This window comes from Leptodactylus fuscus, chromosome 8 (genome assembly GCF_031893055.1).
Source record: "Leptodactylus fuscus isolate aLepFus1 chromosome 8, aLepFus1.hap2, whole genome shotgun sequence".
Taxonomy (NCBI): Eukaryota; Metazoa; Chordata; class Amphibia; order Anura; family Leptodactylidae; genus Leptodactylus; species Leptodactylus fuscus.
In genome coordinates this window covers 95440538-95467970 of record NC_134272.1, presented here as the reverse complement: position 1 = coordinate 95467970, position 27433 = coordinate 95440538, and the positions used below count along the sequence as shown (strand labels likewise).

The window sequence follows — 27433 nt, the reverse complement described above, 5'->3', positions numbered from 1 at the left end:
AACATCACAAGCACATAGGAAGGAATTGTCCTCAGGATAGGTTATCACTATGTGATCGGTGGGGTCCAACACCCCGGAGCCCCATGAATCCACTGGTACAAGAGGGCACAGCTTTAGGGCGAGCGCTGCACAGCACTCTACATATCCTAGTGGCTGTGCTTGGTACTGCAGCTCATTCCCATTCACTTGTATGGGACAGTTCTTGTACTGTGAAGTCATACGGACAAGTCATCAATATGTAATTACCAGAAACCCTTTTAATACATTTTCCAGAATTTTTCCATCCTTAGATTGTCCTTTTAAGCTAAAGCCCCAGAGCTCAGGTCTGCAGCGGACACAAGCACAGCGAGAAGCCCCCTAAATCCTCTGGTTTAGGAGCAACTTTCAACCACAATGATTTTTGCCTTGCAGAGTTTTTTAGACGGCGGCCGAACAGACAATGACTGACACGCATCATGTCCGAAGTCTGCAGATGGCAATTCCCCTGCAACCCAGTATAAGGCCTCACCCTTGCAGTCAGCTCTCAATTCCTTCATGCCTGGGAGGGGGGGGGGGGGGTAGTCTGGGGTATGGATACCTTTCACTTGACCTGTTGTATTCCTTCATATCATGATTCCTGTATTCTGCCTACAAATGCTCACACTATGTTGTATTGCTCTGACTTCTGGGCTCTGATGGACGGTTGGTGGCGAGTGGGCTTCATCATAGGCCCGTTAAGGATTGGGGCAGGGGGTGGTGACGTGGCAGGTTTTCCATTTGGGTATGCGCTGGTTTATGTACCTGCATATTTTGTTTCCTACTGTATGTTACATGTTTGCACTTCATTATCATGTCTGACGGATCTATTTCAATAAAACGAGGTAGACACAACTCCTGGTTCACATCTGCATTCAGTAATCCGTTTGGAGAGTCTGCATAGAGACCCCTCCCCCTCCAAATGGACTACTGAACGCATTGGCAAGTGCTGTGCAGTGACACCACACGGACCCCATACACTATAACGGGGTCCGCGTGGTCTCCACATGAGTCATGCAGACAAGAAAGAAGATTGTGAAGTGCTTTTTGTCCCCATGTTACGTGTGGACACCGCGTGGAGAGCACAAGGACCCCATTATAGTCCATGGGGGTCCATCTGCTTTCATTGCACACCGCTTGCCAATGCGTTCGGTATTCCTTTGGGGGGACTCCTTGAACGGATTACCTAACACAGATGTGAACCAGGCCTAAGGCATCATCTCTGTATTGTATTAGGTCATCAATGGAGGCCTGAAAAGTGGCACCCCCAACAATCAGTCTAGAAAAAAGGTGCATCCGCTTTACTGTTCACCAGACACAGCGCCGTCCATTATATTGTGGCTATGTTTGGTAATGCAGCTCAGCCCTGATTGTAAGAGCCGCTAGTGGTGGTCAGAACATTTGCAAAGAAAAAGGACAGAACTGACCATCACATCCCATGCCCTGGGGCAGAAGGAAAGCAAGACTGAAAGTGATGCAAATCCCACCATCATAGTGACTGCAACTCCCAGCATCCAACCAAAGATCAGCACAGCGCCCCGTGACCCCTTCACTAGTCACATTGTGACCCCCGAGGGTGCTGTAGCTGACAGTAATAATCCTGAGCAGTGCGACCCTTACACTAGTGTAGGAGTCCCAGGGTCCCCTGACAATCTGATCACATAACAGAAGGCACAGCTATAGTCGCCATTACAGCCCCTGCCTAAATCTGCCCTCAGTCAGGTGCTTTACTGCGGCAGCTAAGGGCAGGCCCCTCTGATCGATGTGTAGAGGACGCAGAGCAGGCCCGCGGGTAGACAAGCCTCGACTAATCAGAATAGCCACCCGTCGGGCCGCCGCTCAGCCTGACCGCCTGCCTTGTCCTCGCCCACCGTGCAGGTGACAGGTGCTCTTTAAATGACATGTTATTTGCAGCCGCCTCATTGGCATCCTCAGCTGCAGTCAGAATAACAGGGGATCAGTCATTCTCACTTGTCTGAATTCTGCTCCATTTACTGCAGGGAGGCTGTTAAAAGTCTCAATTAAATTAATCCCGCGTGTCACTTACAGCCACGGATTTCATTTGCTTCTATGTATTAACAAACTACTGCGGCTCCAGAAACAACTGCAGGCGGGGACATTCATCTTGGCGTGTGAGGGCCCCGCATCAGCGGCTGCATTTATCAAAGCCCTGGGAGGTTTCATCTGCGCCTCCCGCCTATATAAACACATATTCCAGATCAATGCTCGTGTCAGGCGGATTTTGTGTTAAGTAAGCAGCGGAGGCCCCTCCAATGTGCGGGGATGAATGCTATACGTGAGGCGAGGATTATAGGAAGTGCCCAATCCTTCACTTTTAGAAGGGGAGTGAATCAGATCAAGTGTGAGCTTCATGAGCCGGAGAAATAATCTCATCAAGAATCCACAGAATATTCGAGAATAAGAGCGAGAAGAAACGTAATAAGCAATGTCAGAGGCCGGAAGAGCGACTGATACACTGGGACCAAGGCAACAGGCGACAAAGTCAGGCACAAAGTCACAGCCGCTCCACACTTCCTCTGCCGGGGTCTTGGGTGTCGGACTCTGCCGATTGTCAATTTATGATCTATCCTAAGGACAGATCAACTAATAAATATGGAAAACCCCTTTAACATGAGACCTTTTGTGCCATTTTGGACCTGTCCTGTAATAAGTGGCCATTACATTTAGGTGACAGATCCTCTGTGCATAGCTGTAAAGTGTCAGCGCCATAAAGTAGCAGATGCTGCAATGATCGTTACTGACTGTTTAATATGGGCCGTCATAGAGAACTCACCTCAGCAGCCTGCAGATACTGCTCTTGTAACTGAGCCTGCGACTAGCGGCCGCAACACTGGGGGGGACCGGAGGTTGGGCAGGGAAGTAAGCCAAAACTGCTGCAAACAGCAACGTGATGATCCCAAATTCTGCAACAGAAAGGTGGAAACGTTACACTGGATCTGAAAGGCGGCACATAAAGGGTCACCCCAGCTCTATGCGGAGGGCAAAGCAAGAAAAGGCGGGGTCAACCATCCCCCCCCCCCCCCTAAAAGGACACAACACAGGCCTTCAATTATATAGGAAGGCTGGGTGACTAATATGGCCACCATTACAACTCCCATTCAGCTCTCCTGTACAACTGAAAGGCAACTCTGCTAATGCAGGTGGGAATACAGAATATAATACACGAAAACCATCTCCAACCGCTCAACAATATTCAGGCAAATGTAAGAAGGTGCACGAAGTCTTAGACCAGAACTTGAACCATGAGAATGTGGTGCAGAAAGTCTACATGGATGAGACCTTCAGAAGTCCAGGAAAGTTGGATGAACATCGGCAGTCATAACGGTCCCATGTCTGACATATTTACCTGCATACATCACTGTCTCGATACGGTCTTTGATGGTGGCTGTGTGTCCACCGGTCAGGAAGGGGCTGGTCGAGTTATCAGGAGCAGGAACAATTAAAGGTCCTATTAAAAATGCACAAGCGCCACCTAAATAGTTCAACATGGAGGCAATGGCGGTGGCAGTCGCTCGCTCATCTGGAGAGAACCACGTCGTGGAAAGAAAAGGACCAGCATTCATGGCAGTAGGACCGGCAAATCCATTCAGCAGCTGACCTCCATGGATGAGCCTGCAATCACAACAGTATGACATGGACGAATGAGTACTACAAGTGCAAGAAATCCAGGAACTATCATAAGGAAACTGGAAATACTGCCATATGCATTGTGGATGGATCACAAGAGCTGTACTCACTGTGTACATACATTACTTATCCTGTATTATACCCCAGAGCTGCGCTCACTATTCTGCTGGTGCAGTCACTGTGTACATACATTACATTACTTATCCTGTATTATACTCCAGAGCTGCGCTCACTATTCTGCTGGTGCAGTCACTGTGTACATACATTACATTACTTATCCTGTATTATACCCCAGAGCTGCGCTCACTATTCTGCTGGTGCAGTCACTGTGTACATACATTACATTACTTATCCTGTATTATACTCCAGAGCTGCGCTCACTATTCTGCTGGTGCAGTCACTGTGTACATACATTACATTACTTATCCTGTATTATACCCCAGAGCTGCGCTCACTATTCTGCTGGTGCAGTCACTGTGTACATACATTACATTACTTATCCTGTATTATACTCCAGAGCTGCGCTCACTATTCTGCTGGTGCAGTCACTGTGTACATACATTACATTACTTATCCTGTATTATACTCCAGAGCTGCGCTCACTATTCTGCTGGTGCTGTCACTGTGTACATACATTACTTATCCTGTATTATACTCCAGAGCTGCGCTCACTATTCTGCTGGTGCAGTCACTGTGTACATACATTACATTACTTATCCTGTATTATACTCCAGAGCTGCGCTCACTATTCTACTGGTACAGTCACTGTGTACATACATTACATTACTTATCCTGTATTATACTCCAGAGCTGCGCTCACTATTCTGCTGGTGCAGTCACTGTGTACATACATTACATTACTTATCCTGTATTATACTCCAGAGCTGCGCTCACTATTCTGCTGGTACAGTCACTGTGTACATACATTACATTACTTATCCTGTATTATACTCCAGAGCTGCGCTCACTATTCTGCTGGTCACTGTGTACATACATTACATTACTTATCCTGTATTATACTCCAGAGCTGCGCTCACTATTCTGCTGGTCACTGTGTACATACATTACTTTCTCTGTATTTAGGATTATAGTGATGTAATGCCTTTAGTTAATATGAAGACACCAAGACTAGAAGAATAAGCAGAAAACATTGGGAGATTTCAGCTCTGAAGCCCATAGAATAGGAAGGATGACAAATCTATCGCAGTAATAATTAGATATGACGAGTTACAGGCCTGACCCCATTATTTTAGTGAAGAGACCATGTCTGTGTGGTGGGGCAGTATTGGGATAGTACCTGAGCCGCCCGCCCGCTCGCTCGCTCACACTCCGGCCTCATTACAGGTGTTAGTCACAGGAGACTCAGAATATTTGCTGAACTTCTCCACAAACAGAAGACGTGAAACAGCAGACACATCGCAGTCATTATCACCGCAGACGCGGAGTAAAGCTTCCTGGAGGATTCCTTCAGGACGCGGCCGATCACATCACACCTAGTAATGAGGCTCCTTGTGAGCTGACGCCTCGCACATTACAGTAACGTACCTTCTCTTCAGCACCAGGTCTGACACCGGGATACATCGCAGGCCTGCGCCGAGCGCCATCAACAGCAACGTGAGGAGGACGGTGATCCGGAGACCTGGAGACAAGACACAAGTAATGAGATCAGGAACAGCAATTACAGCAAAGACCACTCCATCTGCATAAAGAGGGGGGACGGGCGCGCTAACGGGGCGTAATGAGATTGTGGAGGAGCTGCGGGGCGGCTGTCACTGCGGCAGCTCAGGACAAGGGCCATTAGGTCATGCAGAGAAGCTTTTACAGACTCCACGTGGTGCGGCTGCCGCTCAGACAATAGTTTTCTACTCCATATGGCGGTGATAGATGAAGTGCACGGCAGCCGCTGCGGCTCAGCTCTTAGCGGGAACTTTGCCCGACCCCACAGGAAAGCGCACAAAGTTCCACTACAGTAAGGATCAGATCAAGTGTCTGAGGGGGGGGGCTTCATCATCTCTGTGCAGATCCTCTTACACTCGCGTTACCCCCATTAGACTCCCCTGTACCGCACTGTATACCGGGAGCAATGGACGGCACATACCAGAGCAGGCGCCACTAGAAGCGCCGCGGAGTTTCCCTTTTGGAAGACAAATCTAGACGTTGCACATTTGTGTTTTACTATGAAACTGTTGCGATGGAAAACTTGTGAGCTGCCCCATAGCACAAGTGGGTGCAAACTGGTGATAAAACAGAACAAGACATGCACAGCGCCCCCTGGAAGAGCGCCCCCCACTGGGCAAGGCCTGCACCTCTTTACCAGGACGGCTGTGACTGTATAATACATCACCCCATGACTGCAGTCCCCAAACATGATGGGACACGGAGCCCTCACGTCTGGATATAAATCCATCACTCTGACACAGGATATTAGATTGTAAGCTCCGGGGAACAGGAGGTGGGATCTGGGGATGGAGTGACAGTGATGTATAACCCGCCCCCGGTATCAGGACTTCCTGGATTGTTCCAGATTCCGTTACTGCCCCTGCATTGTGTGTGACTGCTGCAGTATTGGGCACACAGCGGCAGTAGATGCCCCCACTCCACGTAACCCCAATATGTGGATGCCCCGGCTCATAAAGCCTCCCCTGCTGTATTATACGATATACAGAGGCCACGACCTGGAAACCCTGCAAAGACCCTCCTCAAAAGGGCAAAACACATGGGCAGGTGCAAATCTATGACTGCAAAACCAAAGCCATAGAGACACAATATAAAAATATCCCCAGGCCTGGACATAACCCCGGGGCCACGAGGACGACTGGTCACATGACTGGCCAATGACTCCTTGTAAACAAGCAGAGTGAGCCAACATTCATGGCAGTCTATGGAGAACCCTGTGATGTCACACAGACAGCTGTGAGAGCGGCCCATACCTGTCAATCAGAACATGTATAGCGCCGCCTACTGGTCAGCAGTGATAGAAAAGCTACAGAGTCATGACAGCTGGATAAAGCTGCGGCACAAAGAAGAGATGATGGAGGAAGTGACGGCCTGATGTGCGGAACCTGCTGGACGCAACGCTCTAATGCTGCACAGCAGCCGCCCAGTGTGCACAGGTGTCTGCAGCTCTTTATCCAGACTTTCTGGCTGACTTGTTGTTTTTTTTGAGCGCTGACGTTCCACATGACAAGTCCCATTAGCGGCGGAGCGGGTGACAGCTCTCACAGGCGGCAGATCCCGGGATGTCATCGCAGTAACATGTTGTCAAAAGTGCAAGTGTTGTGGAGCATGAGGATCGACAGCGCTGTAATTATCTAACCAGCCACCGGCGCACACAACGCCAACATGACGGGAGACTAAAAATATATTTACATCTCCAAACGAGCAATTACACAGACAAACACGTGACACCAGCTCTTAAAGGGGAACTCTACAAGCTACAGACACCATCTCTGCAATCCTGTGCATAGGGGGTAGCTTGCAGATCAGTGGGGGTTGGGGGGTGTTCATATACTCAAACCCCCAATAATCAGGTGAACAGGAGGTTGCTGCTCCCCCTCCTCAATGGTCCGAGGCTCAGGCAGGGCACACGCCGGAGATCACCAAGCACCTTATTTCTATATTTCGGTTATCTGCAGGGCTCCCACTGAAGTGAATGGAGCGGCGCGTGGGTGGCCTTACTATGGTTCATCTCAAATGGGGTATAACCCCCCCCCCCCATTGGTCTGATACAAAGGGGCCTCCACCACTCTAACTTACCCCCAATACACAGGACAGCGGATACGGTGCTGAGATGACACTGCCCCTTTAAAGGGGTATTCAAACCCTAAGTAATAATGACCTTTTCCTAGCACAGGTCATCAATATGAGATATGGGAGGGGGTCCGACACCCAGGACCTGCTGTCTGATGAGACCACAGTGTTCATGTACATTATATAGTGACTGCTCACTACTGTACTGAGCCGCTGTGGTATTACATGACATGACCAGCCCCGGGTAGGAAGGAGACAACACGCGTGTGCACCATTGCCTCTTCCAACAGCTGACTGGTGGGGTCCAAGGTATCAGACCCCCACCAATATGATATATACTAAGGAGAAACCATCAATATTTTAGTCTCAGAAAATCCCTTTAAGGCTCTACTACATGACCTGACTATGGAGCTGGTTGCTACGGACAGTGAGGTTTAGATTTAGGGGCAGAATCCTGCTCTGACACATTGTAACGAGCAATACAGTCACAGCCTCAGGATGTTCTCCTAGATACAAGCAGCAGGCACAGGTCATGAGGTCAGAAAGTGAAACCTGACGGGTATTAGAAAGCTGCAGAATGGTCCATGACAACTACAGAAAGTGGAAATATCTGCTAATGGGGTTTTCTGTAGTCAGACCACATCAGGAGGACACTACATGTATGAGAAGATAACCCGACCACAATAAGGACATCATGGCTGGTTATCAGGAGGACACTACATGTATGAGAAGATAACCCGACCACAATAAGGACATCATGGCTGGTTATCAGGAGGACACTACATGTATGAGAAGATAACCCGACCACAATAAGGACATCATGGCTGGTTATCAGGAGGACACTACATGTATGAGAAGATAACCCGACCACAATAAGGACATCATGGCTGGTTATCAGGAGGACACTACATGTATGAGAAGATAACCTGACCACAATAAGGACATCATGGCTGGTTATCAGGAGGACACTACATGTATGAGAAGATAACCCGACCACAATAAGGACATCATGGCTGGTTATCAGGAGGACACTACATGTATGAGAAGATAACCCGACCACAATAAGGACATCATGGCTGGTTATCAGGAGGACACTACATGTATGAGAAGATAACCCGACCACAATAAGGACATCATGGCTGGTTATCAGGAGGACACTACATGTATGAGAAGATAACCCGACCACAATAAGGACATCATGGCTGGTTATCAGGAGGACACTACATGTATGAGAAGATAACCCGACCACAATAAGGACATCATGGCTGGTTATCAGGAGGACACTACATGTATGAGAAGATAACCCGACCACAATAAGGACATCATGGCTGGTTATCAGGAGGACACTACATGTATGAGAAGATAACCCGACCACAATAAGGACATCATGGCTGGTTATCAGGAGGACACTACATGTATGAGAAGATAACCCGACCACAATAAGGACATCATGGCTGGTTATCAGGAGGACACTACATGTATGAGAAGATAACCTGACCACAATAAGGACATCATGGCTGGTTATCAGGAGGACACTACATGTATGAGAAGATAACCCGACCACAATAAGGACATCATGGCTGGTTATCAGGAGGACACTACATGTATGAGAAGATAACCTGACCACAATAAGGACATCATGGCTGGTTATCAGGAGGACACTACATGTATGAGATTATTCAGAGTATAGTAAGTTCTTGCTCTTATACTTGGCCAAGTGATCAAGACTTAGTCATCACTAAAATGATTAGGGATTTTTAAAAAAAATTCTGCAGAGTTTCCCTTTATATTTGGGCACTTGTATCTTTTATTAGAAATCTCTTTTTTAACTATTTGTAGTCCACAAATTTAAATATATTTATGTTCATTGTAAATCACCTTTAAGCTAGACCATCAATACTAGACCGCGGAGGACCCCTTTAATGTCACACACGCAGTCAGAAGAATAAAGTTGTTTGATAGCAGATATTCGCACTGCACTGTTATCCCGCCGTGGCCTGCCGCGTGTGAACAAGCTCCTATAAGGCAGATCCTTCCTGATAGTTCCCACTGAAGTGAATCAGTCTGCCTGGCGGGAAATTTCCAAATTCCAGAATTTGGTGAAATAGAAATATTCAACTGCATATTCCTGAAGTGGAGTTTTCCAGCTTGTACAAATTCCGCAGTGTGAACACACCCCAACATTAATACCCGAGTTCTGACTATAAATATTCTTCACCCGGCAGAGCGCCATCTCTGGTTATCCAGGGTAACTGCAGGCGTCCACCCTCTCCCTCCACTTGTAAACAGATTGTGACATTTACATACAAGGAGCTGAATGTGGCCCCCCCCCATAGACAAAGCCCCTCTGTGCACCCACCATATAACTCCGTGACACGCACATCCCGCACAGCGCACGCTACCCCGCGCACCATGAGAGCGCTCAGTGTCAGGCGGGTTATTACACTGTATTTAGGGTCATGTGAAGAAACACCCAGCACCAAAATAGCCGAAAATGTACCGAAAAATCCTGCAAATCTGTGACAGATGAGGAACGCCGAGGATGTGACTGACCGCAGAGGAAATCTTATGGAGGAACTCTGCAGCGGGAACTGAGGATTAGGGAAAGTTCACACAAAGCAGATATCACAGACAATTCTACTCCGGTATCACAGGGGCAAAATCTGCTGTGTCTGAACAGAACTCTAGAAATACACAAATGTTTGTAAAGGGTCAGACAGGTCCATAGACGTCCAGCGCCCCAGAACACCCGAGGCGGCGACCCCAATAAGACTGGAGACCTCATGTCAGAGAAGACCCCACTATATGATCAACCCCCCCACATGGAGGAGGAGCTATATGTACATTACACCCTCCCCCTGTGTACCAGGTCACCCCCCCCTCCCCCGAGGTGTTATCAGTAAAAACAAGAAGAGAGAGCACATGGAGCGAGCGGATCCTCATGTATTAAATAAACCAATGGGCCACAATAGGGTGAGCGCCCCCTCACCTGATGAGGTTGTGCAATAGCATAACACTCTAGAACAGGGGTCCTCAAACTGCGGCCCGAGGGCCACATGCGGCCCGCCAAGCACTTCTGCCTGGCCCCGCCGACAACGCCAGCAGGTGTGCATTTATAATGAAGCTCGTGGGGAGCTCGGGCCAGGCCATGGAGCGCACTTCACTTTACCTATTGGAGGGCACCGCTCCCGATGTCTGTGCGACCTGCTCTGCCTCCGGCCCACTGTTTAAAAAGTTTGAGGACCCCTGATCTAGAAGCTCGTAACGCCCTATAGGTGGGGGCCAAAGGCAGCAGCTGTAAGCGGCACTCAGACGGGAAGATGCAGGAAAATACGGAGCAACCTCCTCAGGATTCGGCCAAATGACACCAGCGCTCGCCTGAGTATGGGAATAGGCGCTCTATTATTGACAAACAACGCGTTTCTGGCTAAAAAGCCCTTTCTCCAGTGTACAGATTTCATTCTACGGTGGCCACTGTGGAATAAGAGTGATACTGGAGAAAGGGCTTTTAGCCAGAAACGCATTGTTTGTCAATAATAGAGCGCCTATTCCCATACTCGGGCGAGCGCTGGTGTCATTTGGCCGAATCTTGAGGAGGTTGCTCCGTATTTTCCTCCGGGTGTTATCGGGTCACTCCCTCCCCCGGGTGTTATCGAGTAATATCCAGGTGTTATGGGGTCACTCCCTCCCCCGGGTGTTATGAGGTAATTCCCAGGTGTTATCGGGTCACTCCCTCCCCCGGGTGTTATCAGGTAATTCCCAGGTGTTATGGGGTCACTCCCTCCCCCGGGTGTTATCAGGTAATTCCCAGGTGTTATGGGGTCACTCCCTCCCCCGGGTGTTATCAGGTAATTCCCAGGTGTTATGGGGTCACTCCCTCCCCCGGGTGTTATCAGGTAATTCCCAGGTGTTATCGGGTCACTCCCTCCCCCGGGTGTTATCGAGTAATATCCAGGTGTTATGGGGTCACTCCCTCCCACGGGTGTTATGAGGTAACTCCCGGGTGTTATCAGGTCACTCACCCCGGGTGTCCATCAGCCACATGAAGAAGAAGCAGGGCAGGAAGCCGATGGGCCCCCACAGGACGAGCAGGGCGATGTCCAGGCCGGAGAAGCCGTAGGCGGCCCGGGCCGAGTTCTGGATGGGCCCCCAGCTGTTCCACACCAGGCCCTGCATGAAGCCGAGGAGGGAGAAGAGCAGCAGCACCAGCCAGCGCCGCCCGAACACCCGCGGAGCCCGGGACCCGGCCAGCAACGGCCGCCGCTCCTCCGCCCGGCTCCACTCCAGCCCCATGGCCGCTCAACTCCGGGACACCGACGCGTCTGCTCTGTACAGCGGAAGTGCCGATCATACGGCCAAAACATCCGGTCATGGGATTAAACCCCTCCTCTGTAAGACGTCACCGCACTAGCCCCGCCCACTCAAACTGTTAACCCTTCAGTTCCGTGTGATTATCAGCTGGGGGCGGAGTTATTCTATGGTCTGTCCTCTCAGGCTGGTGTTACAGCCCCGCCCCTACCATGCTGGGTGTCACAGCCCCGCCCATAACATGCTGGGTGTCACCGCCCCTCCCATACCATACTGGGTGCCACAGCCCCTCCCCTCCCATGCTGGGTGTCACAGCCCCTCCCCTACCATACTGGGTGTCACAGCCCCTCCCCTCCTATACTGGGTGTCACAGCCCCTCCCATAGCATGCTGGGTGTCACAGCCCCTCCCATACCATACTGGGTGTCACAGCCCCTCCCCTACCATACTGGGTGTCACAGCCCCTCCCCTACCATACTGGGTGTCACAGCCCCTCCCTCCTATACTGGGTGTCACAGCCCCTCCCATACCATACTGGGTGTCACAGCCCCTCCCATACCATACTGGGTGTCACAGCCCCTCCCCTACCATACTGGGTGTCACAGCCCCTCCCCTCCTATACTGGGTGTCACAGCCCCTCCCCTCCTATACTGGGTGTCACAGCCCCTCCCCTACCATACTGGGTGTCACAGCCCCTCCCCTACCATACTGGGTGTCACAGCCCCTCCCCTCCTATACTGGGTGTCACAGCCCCTCCCCTACCATACTGGGTGTCACAGCCCCTCCCCTACCATACTGGGTGTCACAGCCCCTCCCCTACCATACTGGGTGTCACAGCCCCTCCCATACCATACTGGGTGTCACAGCCCCTCCCCTACCATACTGGGTGTCACAGCCCCTCCCCTACCATACTGGGTGTCACAGCCCCTCCCCTCCCATACTGGGTGTCACAGCCCCTCCCATACCATACTGGGTGCCACAGCCCCTCCCATACCATACTGGGTGCCACAGCCCCTCCCCTACCATACTGGGTGCCACAGCCCCTCCCATACCATACTGGGTGTCACAGCCCCTCCCATACCATACTGGGTGTCACAGCCCCTCCCATACCATACTGGGTGTCACAGCCCCTCCCCTACCATACTGGGTGTCACAGCCCCTCCCATACCATACTGGGTGTCACAGCCCCTCCCATACCATACTGGGTGTCACAGCCCCTCCCATACCATACTGGGTGTCACAGCCCCTCCCATACCATACTGGGTGTCACGGCCCCTCCCATACCATACTGGGTGTCACAGCCCCTCCCATACCATACTGGGTGTCACAGCCCCTCCCATACCATACTGGGTGTCACAGCCCCTCCCCTACCATACTGGGTGTCACAGCCCCTCCCATACCATACTGGGTGTCACAGCCCCTCCCCTACCATACTGGGTGTCACAGCCCCTCCCCTACCATACTGGGTGTCACAGCCCCTCCCATACCATACTGGGTGTCACAGCCCCTCCCATACCATACTGGGTGTCACAGCCCCTCCCATACCATACTGGGTGTCACAGCCCCTCCCATACCATACTGGGTGTAACTACCATCCGATCTCAGACACCCCATAACTACCATCAGATCGCAGGCACATCTTAATTATGGGATGTCTAGGACTGATGGTAGTTACGGGATGTCTCAGATATTTCGGCCATACTTGAGGCTTGTTTAGTGACGTATGTCAGTATCCGGGAACATGGCCGCCCCCACCCAGGCGACACATCAGCCAGTCTCGCGGTGATGACGTAATATTCCTGCTCCGGAGCCGCGCTGAGGATGGAGCCCGCAGGTACAGGGTTCATACACAGCCGAGGAGGAGGGAACTACAAGTCCCAGCATACACTGCTAGCAGGGCAGCCTGGGACCTCTAGTTCTACACGTCCTGGCGTCGTCTCCCGCTGACAGCCTGTGGGGGCGCTGCTTCCAGCAATGTGACTAGTCAGAGGAGACTGAACAGACACAACTTTCTCCTTACTGTCCAGTAACTGTAACTGCTCCATTGTACCGAACCCTCAGCTGTGAGCAGTGTTAAAACAGGAACATGCCAGTCCCTGACAGCAAGCAGAGAGATGGTGGTTGTATATACCGGTGTGTGAGGGGCCTGCAGAGTATATATAGATGGTGGTATATAGCGGTGTGTGAGGGGCCTGAGGAGTATATATATATATATATATATATATATATACACAGGCTCTGCCTTGCGTCGGGGTGCGCCGGAGCTCAGGCTCTGCCTTGCGTCGGGGTGTGCCGGAGCTCAGGCTCTGCCTTGTGTCGGGGTGCGCTGGAGGTCAGGCTCTGCCTTGCGTCGGGGTGCGCCGGAGCTCAGGCTCTGCCTTGTGTCGGGGTGCGCCGGAGCTCAGGCTCTGCCTTGTGTCGGGGTGCACCGGAGCTCAGTCTCTGCCTTGTGTCGGGGTGCGCTGGAGGTCAGGCTGTGCCTTGTGTCGGGGTGCGCCGGAGCTCAGGCTCTGCCTTGGGTCGTGGTGCGCCGGAGCTCAGGCTCTGCCTTGCGTCGGGGTGCGCCGGAGCTCAGGCTCTGCCTTGTGTCGGGGTGCGCTGGAGGTCAGGCTCTGCCTTGGGTCGGGGTGCGCCGGAGCTCAGGCTCTGCCTTGTGTCGGGGTGCGCCGGAGCTCAGGCTCTGCCTTGCGTCGGGGTGCGCCGGAGCTCAGGCTCTGCCTTGCGTCGGGGTGCGCCGGAGCTCAGGCTCTGCCTTGCGTCGGGGTGCGCCGGAGGTCAGGCTGTGCCTTGTGTCGGGGTGCGCTGGAGGTCAGGCTGTGCCTTGTGTCGGGGTGCGCCGGAGCTCAGGCTCTGCCTTGTGTCGGGATGGGCTGGAGGTCAGGCTCTGCCTTGTGTCGGGGTGCGCTGGTGGTCAGGCTCTGCCTTGTGTCGGGGTGTTCTGGAGGTCAGGCTCTGCCTTGTGTGGGGGTGCGCTGGAGCTCAGGCTCTGCCTTGTGTCGGGGTGCGCTGGAGGTCAGGCTCTGCCTTGTGTGGGGGTGCGCTGGAGGTCAGGCTCTGGCTTGTGTCGGGGTGCGCTGGAGGTCAGGCTCTGCCTTGTGTCGAGGTGCGCTGGAGGTCAGGCTGTGCCTTGTGTCGGGGTGCGCTGGAGGTCAGGCTGTGCCTTGTGTCGGGGTGCGCTGGAGGTCAGGCTGTGCCTTGTGTCGGGGTGCGCTGGAGGTCAGGCTGTGCCTTGTGTCGGGGTGTTCTGGAGGTCAGGCTCTGGCTTGTGTCGGGGTGTTCTGGAGGTCAGGCTCTGCCTTGTGTCGGGGTGTTCTGGAGCTCAGGCTCTGCCTTGTGTCGGGGTGCGCTGGAGGTCAGGCTCTGCCTTGTGTGGGGGTGCGCTGGAGGTCAGGCTCTGGCTTGTGTTGGGGTGCGCTGGAGGTCAGGCTGTGCCTTGTGTCGGGGTGCGCTGGAGGTCAGGCTGTGCCTTGTGTCGGGGTGCGCTGGAGGTCAGGCTTTGCCTTGTTTCGGGGTGCGCTGGAGGTCAGGCTTTGCCTTGTTTCGGGGTGCGCTGGAGGTCAGGCTCTGGCTTGTGTCGGGGTGCGCTGGAGGTCAGGCTCTGCCTTGTGTCGGGGTGCGCTGGAGCTCAGGCTCTGCCTTGTGTCGGGGTGTTCTGGAGGTCAGGCTCTGCCTTGTGTCGGGGTGTTCTGGAGGTCAGGCTCTGCCTTGTGTCGGGGTGCGCTGGAGGTCAGGCTCTGCCTTGTGTCGGGGTGCGCTGGAGGTCAGGCTCTGCCTTGTGTCGGGGTGCGCTGGAGGTCAGGCTCTGCCTTGTGTCGGGGTGCGCTGGAGGTCAGGCTCTGCCTTGTGTCGGGGTGCGCTGGAGGTCAGGCTCTGCCTTGTGTCGGGGTGCGCTGGAGGTCAGGCTCTGCCTTGTGTCGAGGTGCGCTGGAGGTCAGGCTGTGCCTTGTGTCGGGGTGCGCTGGAGGTCAGGCTGTGCCTTGTTTCGGGGTGCGCTGGAGGTCAGGGTCTGGCTTGTGTTGGGGTGCGCTGGAGGTCAGGCTCTGCCTTGTGTCGGGGTGCACTGGAGCTCAGGCTCTTCCTTGTGTCGGGGTGCGCTGTGACACCCCCATCCCCCAGCTGCCTCCCCCGCCCCTCTCTTGGCTCTGCAGTATTAGGCAGAAAGGTATACGCTATATATTATGGTATCGGTATACGATTCCCGGTGATTGACGAGACAGGCGGAACAGCGAAGTGTTAATCAAATATGAGAGGAAACGCAGGTTTTATTCCCAGTGAGCCGGCCTGCGAGTCATTAGCGGCGAGCGCGAGTACACAGCCCCGCACAAAGCCGTAAGTTGTCACATCCAAGTAATTTAATAGGCAATTTATAATAACCAGCTGTTGCGTTATGACATCGGAGTGTAGTGTGAATTATTACTGACAGCGGATAATGCCAAAGCCTGCTGAGTGACAAGTGCAAAGAATCTGAGAGAAAGGAGCACTGAGCTTAAGTTATAGCTTACTCCAGAGCTGCACTCACTGTTCTGTTCAGTGCTGAAACGTTCCAGCATTGATCAATGTCTGCAAATGTATAATGGGCCTTATTGTCCACACACCGAACACCACCCAGCTGACTAAACTGTGACGCTAAATTCACACTAGTGTTCGGGCCCGCATGAAAATCCAAAATACGGAAACCCTATCAGCTTGAAAGGCAGTTACATGTTATAGACTATAATTGGCAGTGCTTAAATTGGAACATTTTTTTAGCGGGAACTCTGGAATAACCCCAACCAGAATCCCGCCCCCCACAGAAACGCGCATTCCTGCACACACTAGTATGCTCAATATTGGCATACATTATGCCCCATAGTGGCCCCACACACAGTATTATACAGTGTTGGCCAAAAGTATTGGCCCCCCTGCACTTCTGTCAGATAACCCTCGTGTTCTTCCAGATAATGATTGCAGTCACAAACTCTTTGGTATTATCTTCATTTAATTTTTCTTCAATGGAAAACCACAAAAAGAATTATCAAAAAGCCAAATTGGATATAATTCCACAGCAAACATAAAAAGCGGGTGGACAAAAGTATTGGCACTGTTTGAAAAATCATGTGATGCTTCTGTAATTTGTGTAACTAACAGCACCTGTTACTTACCTGAGGCACCTAACAGGTGGTGGCAATAACTAAATCACACTTGCAGCCAGTTGAAATGGATTAAAGTTGACTCCACCTCCGTCCTGTGTCCTTGTGTAACCACATTGAGCATGGAGAAAAGAAAGAAGACCAAAGAACTGTCTGAGGACTTGAGAAGCAAAACTGTGAGGAAGCCTGAGCAATCTCAAGGCTACAAGTCCATCTCCAAAGCCCTGAATGTTCCTGTGTCTACCGTGTGCAGGGTCATCAAGAAGTGTAAAGCCCATGGCCCTGTGGCTAACCTCCCGAGATGTGGACGCAAAAGAAACATTGACCAGAGATTTCACCGCAAGATTGTGCGGATGGCGGATAAAGAACCTCGACTAACATCCAAACAAGTCCAAGCTGCCCTGCAGTCTGAGGGTACAACAGTGTCACCCCGTACTATCCAGCGTCAGCGTCTGAATGAGAAGGGACTGTATGGTAGGAGACCCAGGAAGACCCCACTTCTTACCCACAGACAGAAGCCAGGCTGGAGTTTGCCAAAAACTTACCTGAGAAAGCCAAAACCGCTCTGGAAGAATGTTCTCTGGTCAGAGGAGACAAAAGTAGGAGAAGGCCTCAACATAGAGATTACAGGAAAAAATAGAAGACGCCCCCTACAGTCAGACATGGCGGAGGTCCCTGATGGTTTGGGGTTGCTTTGCTGCCTCTGGCACTGGACTGCTTGACCGTGTGCATGGCATTATGAAGTCTGAAGACGGCCAACACATTGTGCAGCATCATGTAGGGCCCAGTGTGAGAAAGCGGGGTCTCCCTCAGAGGTCAGGGCTCTTCCAGCAGGACAAGGACCCAAAACACACTTCAGGTCAGCACTAGAAAATGGTGGTGAGAGAAAGCCCTGGAGACTTGTAAAGTGGCAGCAATGAGTCCAGCCCTGAATCCCATAGAACACTTGTGGGGGAGGGGGAGAGATCTCTTGGTGGCAGTTTGGAGAAGGCCCCCTTCACATCTCAGGGGGGACCTGGAGCAGGAGCCAAAGAAGAAGGGTCTAAGATTCCAGCAGAGCCTTGTAAGAAACTCATTGCTGGTTAGCGGAAGCGGTTGTGCGCAGTTATTGTGTCTAAAGGTTGTGCGACCAAGTATTAGGCTGAGGGCGCCAATACTTCTGTCCGCACCAGTTCTGGAGTTTTGTGTAAAATGATCAATGATGAGACTTTTTTTCATTCTCTTTTGTGTTTTTTTCATTGCAAGCAAAATAACTGAAGATATTACCAAAGAGTTTGTGCTTGTAATCATTATCTGGGGGACACCGAGGATTATCTGACAGGACTGCAGGGGGCGATACTTATACTGTATATACCCTGTGTCACTTATATACTATATAAGAGTCTGTGCTGTGTAATCATTATCTGGGGACACTGAGGATTATCTGACAGGACTGCAGGGGGCGATACTTATACTGTATATACCCTGTGTCACTTATATACTATATAAGAGTCTGTGCTGTGTAATCATTATCTGGAGGACAGCGAGGATTATCTGACAGGACTGCAGGGGGCGATACTTATACTGTATATACCCTGTGTCACTTATATACTATATAAGAGTCTGTGCTGTGTAATCATTATCTGGGGGACAGCGAGGATTATCTGACAGGACTGCAGGGGGCGATACTTATACTGTATATACCCTGTGTCACTTATATACTATATAAGAGTCTGTGCTGTGTAATCATTATCTGGGGGACACCGAGGATTATCTGACAGGACTTCAGGGGACAAGACTTTTGGCCCACACTGTACTTCTCTGGTGGTGATCTCAGCAAGTAAAAAAGCCCATATACAGTCCAGAAAATAGACAAAGCTGGGCACTCACCATTGGAAGAGTATAAAAATATTTCAAACCTTTATTTCAAACTTCCATGTAAAATACAATATGGGAGGAGGCACGCCTGGGAGAGGGGAGTGACAGCTGTTTCATGTTGGTAGCACTTTTTCAAGCACTTGTCGCTCTCCTCTCCCAGGCGTGCCTCCTCCCGCATTGTATTTTACATGGAAGTTTGAAATAAAGGTTTGAAATATTTTTATACTCTTCCAATGGTGAGTGCCCAGCTTTCTCTATTTTCTGGACTGTATATGGCCTTAGTGTTGTATGTATAACTAGCCTCTGCCTGTGACTTCGTCTGCGGGTTGTTGGCGTCGATGATCTGCCTATATTTAGCAAATTGCTGCTGCCGATGGTTTTCCTGCTCTGGCATTTCGGCAGCTCTCAAGCTGTCCTACTGCTGACCTTGTTCCTCACACCGTGCCCGTGATTGTTTCGGCATCTCAGCAGCTCACTGGGACACCATATAATGAGCGTGTTGTTGGCGTTGATGATCCGCCTGCTCTGGCATTTCGGCAGCTGTCAAGCTGTCCTGCCACTGAACTCATTCCTCGCGCTGTGCCCGTTATTGTTCCGGTATCTCAGCAGCTCACTGGGATGCCATGTAATGAGTGTGTTGTTGGCATTGATGATCCCCGTCCGCTCCGCTTGAGGAGAACTCTGTGACTTCTGTCTCCTTCATAGCTCTTGTTGTTTGAAACAAATTAGATTTTCTTTTTCAGGCATGTTGATAATTGGCAAGCTGCCAATGTGGAGTAAAGGCGCTTGCCCATGTCAGTTTGTCAGCACTGCCTGGAGCAGATCAGATAATATGCAAATGTATATACACAGAGAGATAACAGCCCTGGCTTTCTCAGAAGCTGAGATGAGAGCAGTGTAATATAGTATGTGAACGTAAATTCATAACAGTCGTGAAGCCATGTCATTTACAATCTGTGTGCTAAATTTCATTCAAATCCATTCAACCATTTTTGCGTGATTGAGAAACAATCATCCAAACTGTGACATGTATAATATTAGTAGGATGGAGGTGGTTGTGTGTTTTACAGCTTTGTCCTGATGTCTTTGCCTTTGTCATTGTGTCATGTCCTGGTCTGTCGGTTGTTCTGTCTGTTGCGATGGTTCCTCGCTGACATGGCGGCTGTAATTACAGCATCACTTCGTTGTTACCTTCATTGGCATCCTGTATGTTAATGTCATATATCGCCTTTATTTTGGCGGCTCGTCTGCGTTGTTGTAGACGTTCCCAGTGATCTGTGGGTTGAGGGAGGTTTATGATGTCGCTCTGTGTAATGGCGCCCAGGAGGCCATCGCCAGTGAGGAGCGTTTTATGGACCTGTCTCGGCTCAGTCTTTAGTTAATCAGCGGATGTTTTAGCGGGACGTTTCCTCGGGTCCCATAGATCGTCGTCTTTCTGGTTATGGCTGCAGGAAGACAATAAAGGATTTATCACCTATTTATTGTGAGCAGCGCCAATCCAAAATCCGTTACCGTTTAAGCGACTCCTGCTGTAAATCAGCCTCAGCGGTCGCCGTCATTGCGCTCTGGCTCTGAGGGGACGATAAACTCTGGGTTTCTGTGTTTTTGGGTAACGTTTCCTTTGTTCGGTGATTTTCCTGCTGGGATTTTGCAGTAAAATCTCCAGTTTTTAATTTTGAGGAGCAAATCACATTGACAGAGAAAGACACGAGTCTGCAGGACGCCGCCGTAATGGAGGCGCCGGGCTGTGGGGGCGAGAGCGACAGCCAAATGTGATACCTGGGATGTTTAACCGCAGCGACTCCATGCATGAATTCACGCACGACAGAATTGTTGCTGAAGTTTCTGCCTTGTTCATCTGAATGGGGTTTGCAGATATCCATAGCCACGCTGCAGAAACAACCCCGCGCTATGGGATGGAAATCATGGAAAAAACTTAAATCTGAGGTGATGTCACGTGCGGTGCGAGATCTTACTCTCATGGCTTACCTTTATAACCTTCAATGTCTGGCCATTATAGGGGTCGGACTAATTTTACTCTAGGGTCTGCAGCGACCCCTCAATATAATAACAGTTCTGGTTCTGACGTTTTCGTTCCAGTCATAACCGTTCGCCCATCACATGGTTAAAAGGGGCGTGGCCTAAATAATCAAATAGATTATTAAATAAAATGCCCAATTGACTACGATTTTGGTCACGATTGTCAGCCCTGCATTATACAGAAGGTCTGAGCAGCATCAATGCACATAAAGCACTCGAGGTGAGATAGAAAACTTACTATTACTGCAGCAGCCGCTGTCTGGGCCTTCGTCTCTCTTTTTCTCTCACTTGGTTCCTCTCTGTAGACTTCTATGGACATATGTAATGTTCATCTTGGAAGACCAGGATGAATTCAGCAGAGATTTCAGAGTGAATGTCAGTTTAGAACGGAGCAGGAAAAGAGCTGAATCAGAGCATAAGGAAGCATTTCTCTCTGATAAGACGTGTTACAATGTTTCTTCTATTCAGTTGGACTTTTCATTTATGCAGAGGTTGTTGGTTATAAATTTCTGAATGTCGATGAAACGTTTGATGCTGATCAGACTTGTAGCGATATAAAAAAGTGTCAAAGACTCTGATGCTGCCTAATACAATGTATCCAATCTGAGCAAATCTCTCTGAGACACGTCCTGGACTCCAGACTGATACAAGACACCGCACTGACACATTGTAACAAACAGCATAGGGAAGAGGAGGATTGTCTAATCATATTGTAACAACTCCAGCCGGAGCGCGCAGAAAGACGAATGGGGAATTCATCACGCCCCCCTTATGGCAGAAAATGTTGCAATTGTATACATACAATAATTTTGCAACATTCTCTAAAAAATAGGAGTGATATGGTAGAAAGTGTGACCCCGAACCTGTATCCAGCCATGATGAATTCCCCTCGTGGTTTACTAGGAAGGACAGTGGAGAAACCGGTGTGTCATATTAAGGAGCGGCGGCGCGTACGTCACCTATGTTTTATGGCGTCACCTATGTTTTATGGCGTCACCTACGTTTTATTTACTGACACTGAGATTGTTCTGCAGCTGCCGTTACCAAACCGTTCACACCGCAGGAGGCGAGAGACTTGATCCTCGGTGCACCCCGTCCTCTGGTTTTCCTGAATATGACTGATGACTGGCCGGTGTCTCGCTGGACCCTCGCCCGCCTGTGTGATGTGTTAAAGGAGCAGACACTGAAGTTCAGAATTGGAAAGAGGAAAGTGGACACAGGTAAGAAATCAGCAGCAAACATCAACGTCATACACTGCTCACATCCAAAGCTGCATCTAGCATTGCCTTTTACTCGCAATCTGCAAGGTGATGAGATGACCCTGTAGTGTCTGGTGCGAGCTCTACATCTCCTACAATACAGCACAAGCACCAACTCCACGCCAGGCAGCAGTGAGGCAGGAGCAGCAAACGTCTGAGTGCAGCTCTGGATGTGACTGGAGTCCATACAGTTTTGTGTATTTGTTTTTTTGCAAAACAGGAGAAAGTCACCCTGCAGAATCCCAGGAATATTTTCATGTTTCTAAGCGCATGTGACGTCACCGCCTGCCGATCTCCAGATTGCGCTATAAATATCCTGTCGGATCAGCAGACTGTGCGCCATTAATGGGCCCCTTCATCGGGCTACCTAATGGCTTCTGACACCCTGTGATCCGCTATAAGTCTCTGAAGTGCAGCACAAGCTGCGGGGAACATGGAGGAGCCGTTAATATTACAATATGGTGGCGGAGGGGTACGTGGGGGTCCTCACCCGTAATGACAGGCCCCCTGGAAATGGCAGATTACAAGGTTTAAGTTGTTCTAGTGTAAGAGAACACGTTGTAACGGCGTCAGATTGTGAAGGGATTACCGCGCTGCTCGCCGCCGCCGCCTCCATCGCTGAATGTCAGACACGATTAGTGATTGTGGTGGAGGGGCCCATCAATGAGTCACATCCGCCCCCTACTCAGCTGTGCTGCTCCAAATACTGCAGAACTACAACGCTCAGCATGCCCTGACAGCGCCAGACTGAGGGGGGCAGCTTTGCAGCAGCTGGAGAGCGCTGACCTGAGGGGCAGTTGTAGGGTCTGTATCACCGCACATAGTGAATATCTGCCCCATGGTAACGATAATTAACCCTTTATAGCGAGCTATGGATAATAGAAGTATTATCTATACAACGTCCTGTCCGTGGGCGCCGCACTGCTCGGCCCCGACCCCACTGAATGCTACGCCTCCATGCTGGATGGTCACGCCTGCAGCTGAATAGAGACCAGCAGGGTTCACATATGTGCTGCCCAATGACCTGCCCCCCACAGAGCCCTGAATGTCGCCCTCCTAGAACCTTATCGATATTTTCACATCAGGGCTGCGAATGTTTTATATTGTATCTAATCCTATAATGTGTAATAATGTCTGCTGACCTGCTGTATCTAATCCTATCCTGTGTGATACTGACACTGACTTGCTGTATCTAATCCTATAATGTGTAATAATGTCTGCTGACCTGCTGTATCTAATCCTATAATGTGTAATAATGTCTGCTGACCTGCTGTATCTAATCCTATCCTGTGTGATACTGACTGCTGACCTGCTGTATCTAATCCTATCCTGTGTGATACTGACTGCTGACCTGCTGTATCTAATCCTATCCTGTGTGATACTGTATACTGAGCTGTGTATCTAATCCTATCCTGTGTGATACTGACTGCTGACTTGCTGTATCTAATCCTATCCTGTGATACAGTCTGCTGACTTGCTGTATCTAATCCTATCCTGTGTGATAGTCTGCTGACTTGCTGTATCTAATCCTATCCTGTGATACAGTCTGCTGACTTGCTGTATCTAATCCTATCCTGTGATACAGTCTGCTGACTTGCTGTATCTAATCCTATCCTGTGATACAGTCTGCTGACTATACACTTCTCTCTTAGAGCCGCAGTTTGAGCCGCAGTGCGACTACATAGATGGGACCTTCGGCCAGTTCCAGGACTGGGTCAGCGGGATTTCTGCGGACAGTTCCGGACCCTTCAGCCGCTTTGATATTGCAGAGTCCTGGGCGTACGCGGATTACAAGTACCTGGCTCTTCTATTCAGGGACAAGCCTGGAATGCTGCAGGTCAGTAGTGCATGTATATCCGGATACATCCCATAATGCTATAGGGGGAGGTAGATCAGTGTCTGCGTCCTAATGACCTTCATTGCAGACAGACAGAGGATGGACACAGTATGGCGGTATTGTTAGCATGTATGTCAGTAAGATGGGGCCAGTCATGTGCGTCCTATCTCAGCCTCTATTATAATGGAAATGAACATCTTTAGGCAAATTACCCAAGAAATAAAAGTAAGGAGCGGAACGTTTAGTGTGATGTAGTCGTAGTCATGGATTCTTCATGTTACTGTGTGATGGATGATTCAGTGGGGTGCGGGGTATTACATATCGGCGCCGGTATACTAGCCTGCGCATGTTACAGCTTTACATGTGACGCCAAACGTTTCCTGACCAGATAGAATTGGAGGAGATTTCTCCAGAATCCTGTCGCCTTCTTTGTATGGTGGAGCAGATTGTCGCTGCTGATTCCGGTCGTCTGGTCCCGCTCTGAGTGCCTTGTGGCGTTTGGCGGTTTTCTGCAGCGAGCGGGTGACTTGGGGCTTGTTAAACATGAGCCAAATGTCCAGCGTGGTCTTGAGCCGTGCAGCCGTCTTGTTCCGGAGATGTTCCTGCCGGCGGGAGGTGAGGCCCAGTCAGCCATGTCCCTGATACATTGGTGATTAATTGGGCCATTTGCGACGTGCCGGAGGTTGCGATTGCTCTGTTTATCTTCGGCGGCTGCACCAGGCCCGGTAATGATTCCATTATCCCTCTCAATGAGCGCCATCCTGCATTTTAATGCTTCTCCCTTCATTCTGGTTTCATTCTATCAGACTCGGCATCGTCTGTTAACCCCTGCACTGCCGGAGCCATCACCCGCGCTCGGTTTCTTGGGATAACTTTGGCTTTGTCCATACGTTGTGTTATCTATCTCCAGCGGAAAATAAAAAGCCTGACGTTCCGGCGGCGGGAGAGATTAGCGCGTTCCGGGCTGTTGATTACGAGCGTGACCTTGATGAATGGACGGAACGTCCTTCTTAATTCTGAATGCACTTCTCTCCCTTCCATTCTTTATTGTATAAAATCCTCATAGCCAGAGATAAAAGGCGATGTTAGTGTTGGAATCTAATGGCAGGAAGCGTTTTACCTCCATCGAGCCTCAATGAATCAGGGAACGGGAACTTGTCAGAAGAAGACAACTGGAGGAAGATCCAAGCAAGACATTGAAATTACAACACCAAGAAGGACAGAAAGTTCTGCAAATCAATGAAGTCGCCGATGTCTGATGTAAGATCTGCAAATTAACAAAGCGGTGTGGACACAAACCGTCAGAAGGCGTAAGTGCGACATTGGGCTACGGGCCACAAATACAGGATTACTACTGATCTGAAGCCACCACTCTCAAGGGCTATCATGGCGCACAGCAAGATGGAAATGGTGGTTGGAATGGAGGTCTATGCTCTATAGTGAGGAGCCCTGGAATGGAGATCTATGCTCTATAGTGAGGAGCCCTGGAATGGAGGTCTATCCTCTATATAGTGAGGGGTCCTGGAATGGAGGTCTATCCTCTATAGTGATGTGTCCTGGAATGGAGGTCTATCCTCTATAGTGAGGAGTCCTGGAACGGAGGTCTATCCTCTATAGTGAGGAGTTCTGGAATGGAGGTCTATCCTCTATAGTGAGGAGTCCTGGAATGGAGGTCTATCCTCTATAGTGAGGAGTTCTGGAATGGAGGTCTATCCTCTATAGTGAGGAGTCCTGGAATGGAGGTCTATCCTCTATATAGTGATGTGTCCTGGAATGGAGGTCTATCCTCTATATAGTGATGTGTCCTGGAATGGAGGTCTATCCTCTATATAGTGATGTGTCCTGGAATGGAGGTCTATCCTATATAGTGAGGAGTCCTGGAATGGAGGTCTATCCTCTATATAGTGATGTGTCCTGGAATGGAGGTCTATCCTCTATATAGTGATGTGTCCTGGAATGGAGGACTATCCTCTATAGTGAGGAGTCCTGGAATGGAGGTCTATCCTCTATAGTGAGGAGTCCTGGAATGGAGGTCTATCCTCTATATAGTGATGTATCCTGGAATGGAGGTCTATCCTCTATATAGTGATGTGTCCTGGAATGGAGGTCTATCCTCTATATAGTGAGGAGTCCTGGAATGGAGGTCTATCCTCTATATAGTGAGGAGTCCTGGAATGGAGGTCTATCCTCTATATAGTGAGGAGTCCTGGAATGGAGGTCTATCCTCTATATAGTGAGGAGTCCTGGAATGGAGGTCTATCCTCTATAGTGATGTGTCCTGGAATGGAGGTCTATCCTCTATAGTGAGGAGTCCTGGAACGGAGGTCTATCCTCTATAGTGAGGAGCCCTGGAATGGAGGTCTATCCTCTATATAGTGAGGGGTCCTGGAATGGAGGTCTATCCTCTATAGTGATGTGTCCTGGAATGGAGGTCTATCCTCTATAGTGAGGAGTCCTGGAACGGAGGTCTATCCTCTATAGTGAGGAGTTCTGGAATGGAGGTCTATCCTCTATAGTGAGGAGTCCTGGAATGGAGGTCTATCCTCTATAGTGAGGAGTTCTGGAATGGAGGTCTATCCTCTATAGTGAGGAGTCCTGGAATGGAGGTCTATCCTCTATATAGTGATGTGTCCTGGAATGGAGGTCTATCCTCTATATAGTGATGTGTCCTGGAATGGAGGTCTATCCTCTATATAGTGATGTGTCCTGGAATGGAGGTCTATCCTATATAGTGAGGAGTCCTGGAATGGAGGTCTATCCTCTATATAGTGATGTGTCCTGGAATGGAGGTCTATCCTCTATATAGTGATGTGTCCTGGAATGGAGGACTATCCTCTATAGTGAGGAGTCCTGGAATGGAGGTCTATCCTCTATAGTGAGGAGTCCTGGAATGGAGGTCTATCCTCTATATAGTGATGTATCCTGGAATGGAGGTCTATCCTCTATATAGTGATGTGTCCTGGAATGGAGGTCTATCCTCTATATAGTGAGGAGTCCTGGAATGGAGGTCTATCCTCTATATAGTGAGGAGTCCTGGAATGGAGGTCTATCCTCTATATAGTGAGGAGTCCTGGAATGGAGGTCTATCCTCTATATAGTGAGGAGTCCTGGAATGGAGGTCTATCCTCTATATAGTGATGTGTCCTGGAATGGAGGTCTATCCTCTATATAGTGAGGAGTCCTGGAATGGAGGTCTATCCTCTATATAGTGATGTGTCCTGGAATGGAGGTCTATCCTCTATATAGTGAGGAGTCCTGGAATGGAGGTCTATCCTCTATAGTGAGGAGCCCTGGAATGGAGGTCTATCCTCTATAGTGAGGAGCCCTGGAATGGAGGTCTATCCTCTATAGTGATGTGTCCTGGAATGGAGGTCTATCCTCTATAGTGATGAGTCCTGGAATGGAGGTCTCTCCTCTATAGTGAGGGGTCCTGGAATGGAGGTCTATCCTCTATAGTGATGTGTCCTGGAATGGAGGACTATCCTCTATAGTGAGGAGTCCTGGAATGGAGGTCTATCCTCTATAGTGAGGAGCCCTGGAATGGAGGACTATCCTCTATAGTGATGTGTCCTGGAATGGAGGTCTATCCTC

General features: G+C 50.2%; 3 protein-coding genes across 4 annotated transcripts in view; 1 reads left to right on the top strand and 2 right to left on the bottom strand.

Annotated features, from left to right (window-relative positions):
* SLC49A4 (solute carrier family 49 member 4) overlaps positions 1–11754 on the bottom strand; it is a 34557-nt gene extending 22803 nt beyond the window's left edge. For both annotated transcript variants that reach the window (XM_075284718.1, XM_075284719.1), the window contains exons 1-4: positions 11436–11754; positions 5209–5302; positions 3383–3648; positions 2810–2939 (exon numbers count right to left, since the gene is read on the bottom strand). In XM_075284718.1, the coding sequence (XP_075140819.1) occupies positions 2810–2939; positions 3383–3648; positions 5209–5302; positions 11436–11706 (761 nt within the window). In that variant the 5' untranslated portion in view covers positions 11707–11754. The remainder of the gene's footprint in view (positions 1–2809; positions 2940–3382; positions 3649–5208; positions 5303–11435) is intronic.
* The window catches only part of EAF2 (ELL associated factor 2), a 361203-nt gene that overhangs the window by 157799 nt on the left and 175971 nt on the right, over positions 1–27433 (bottom strand). The gene's annotated exons all lie outside the window — the stretch shown is intronic.
* Positions 13536–27433, top strand: part of HSPBAP1 (HSPB1 associated protein 1) — a 32854-nt gene continuing 18956 nt past the window's right edge. The window contains exons 1-3 of the mRNA XM_075284721.1: positions 13536–13554; positions 21781–21966; positions 23658–23842. Of these exons, the coding sequence (XP_075140822.1) occupies positions 13542–13554; positions 21781–21966; positions 23658–23842 (384 nt within the window). The 5' untranslated portion in view covers positions 13536–13541. The remainder of the gene's footprint in view (positions 13555–21780; positions 21967–23657; positions 23843–27433) is intronic.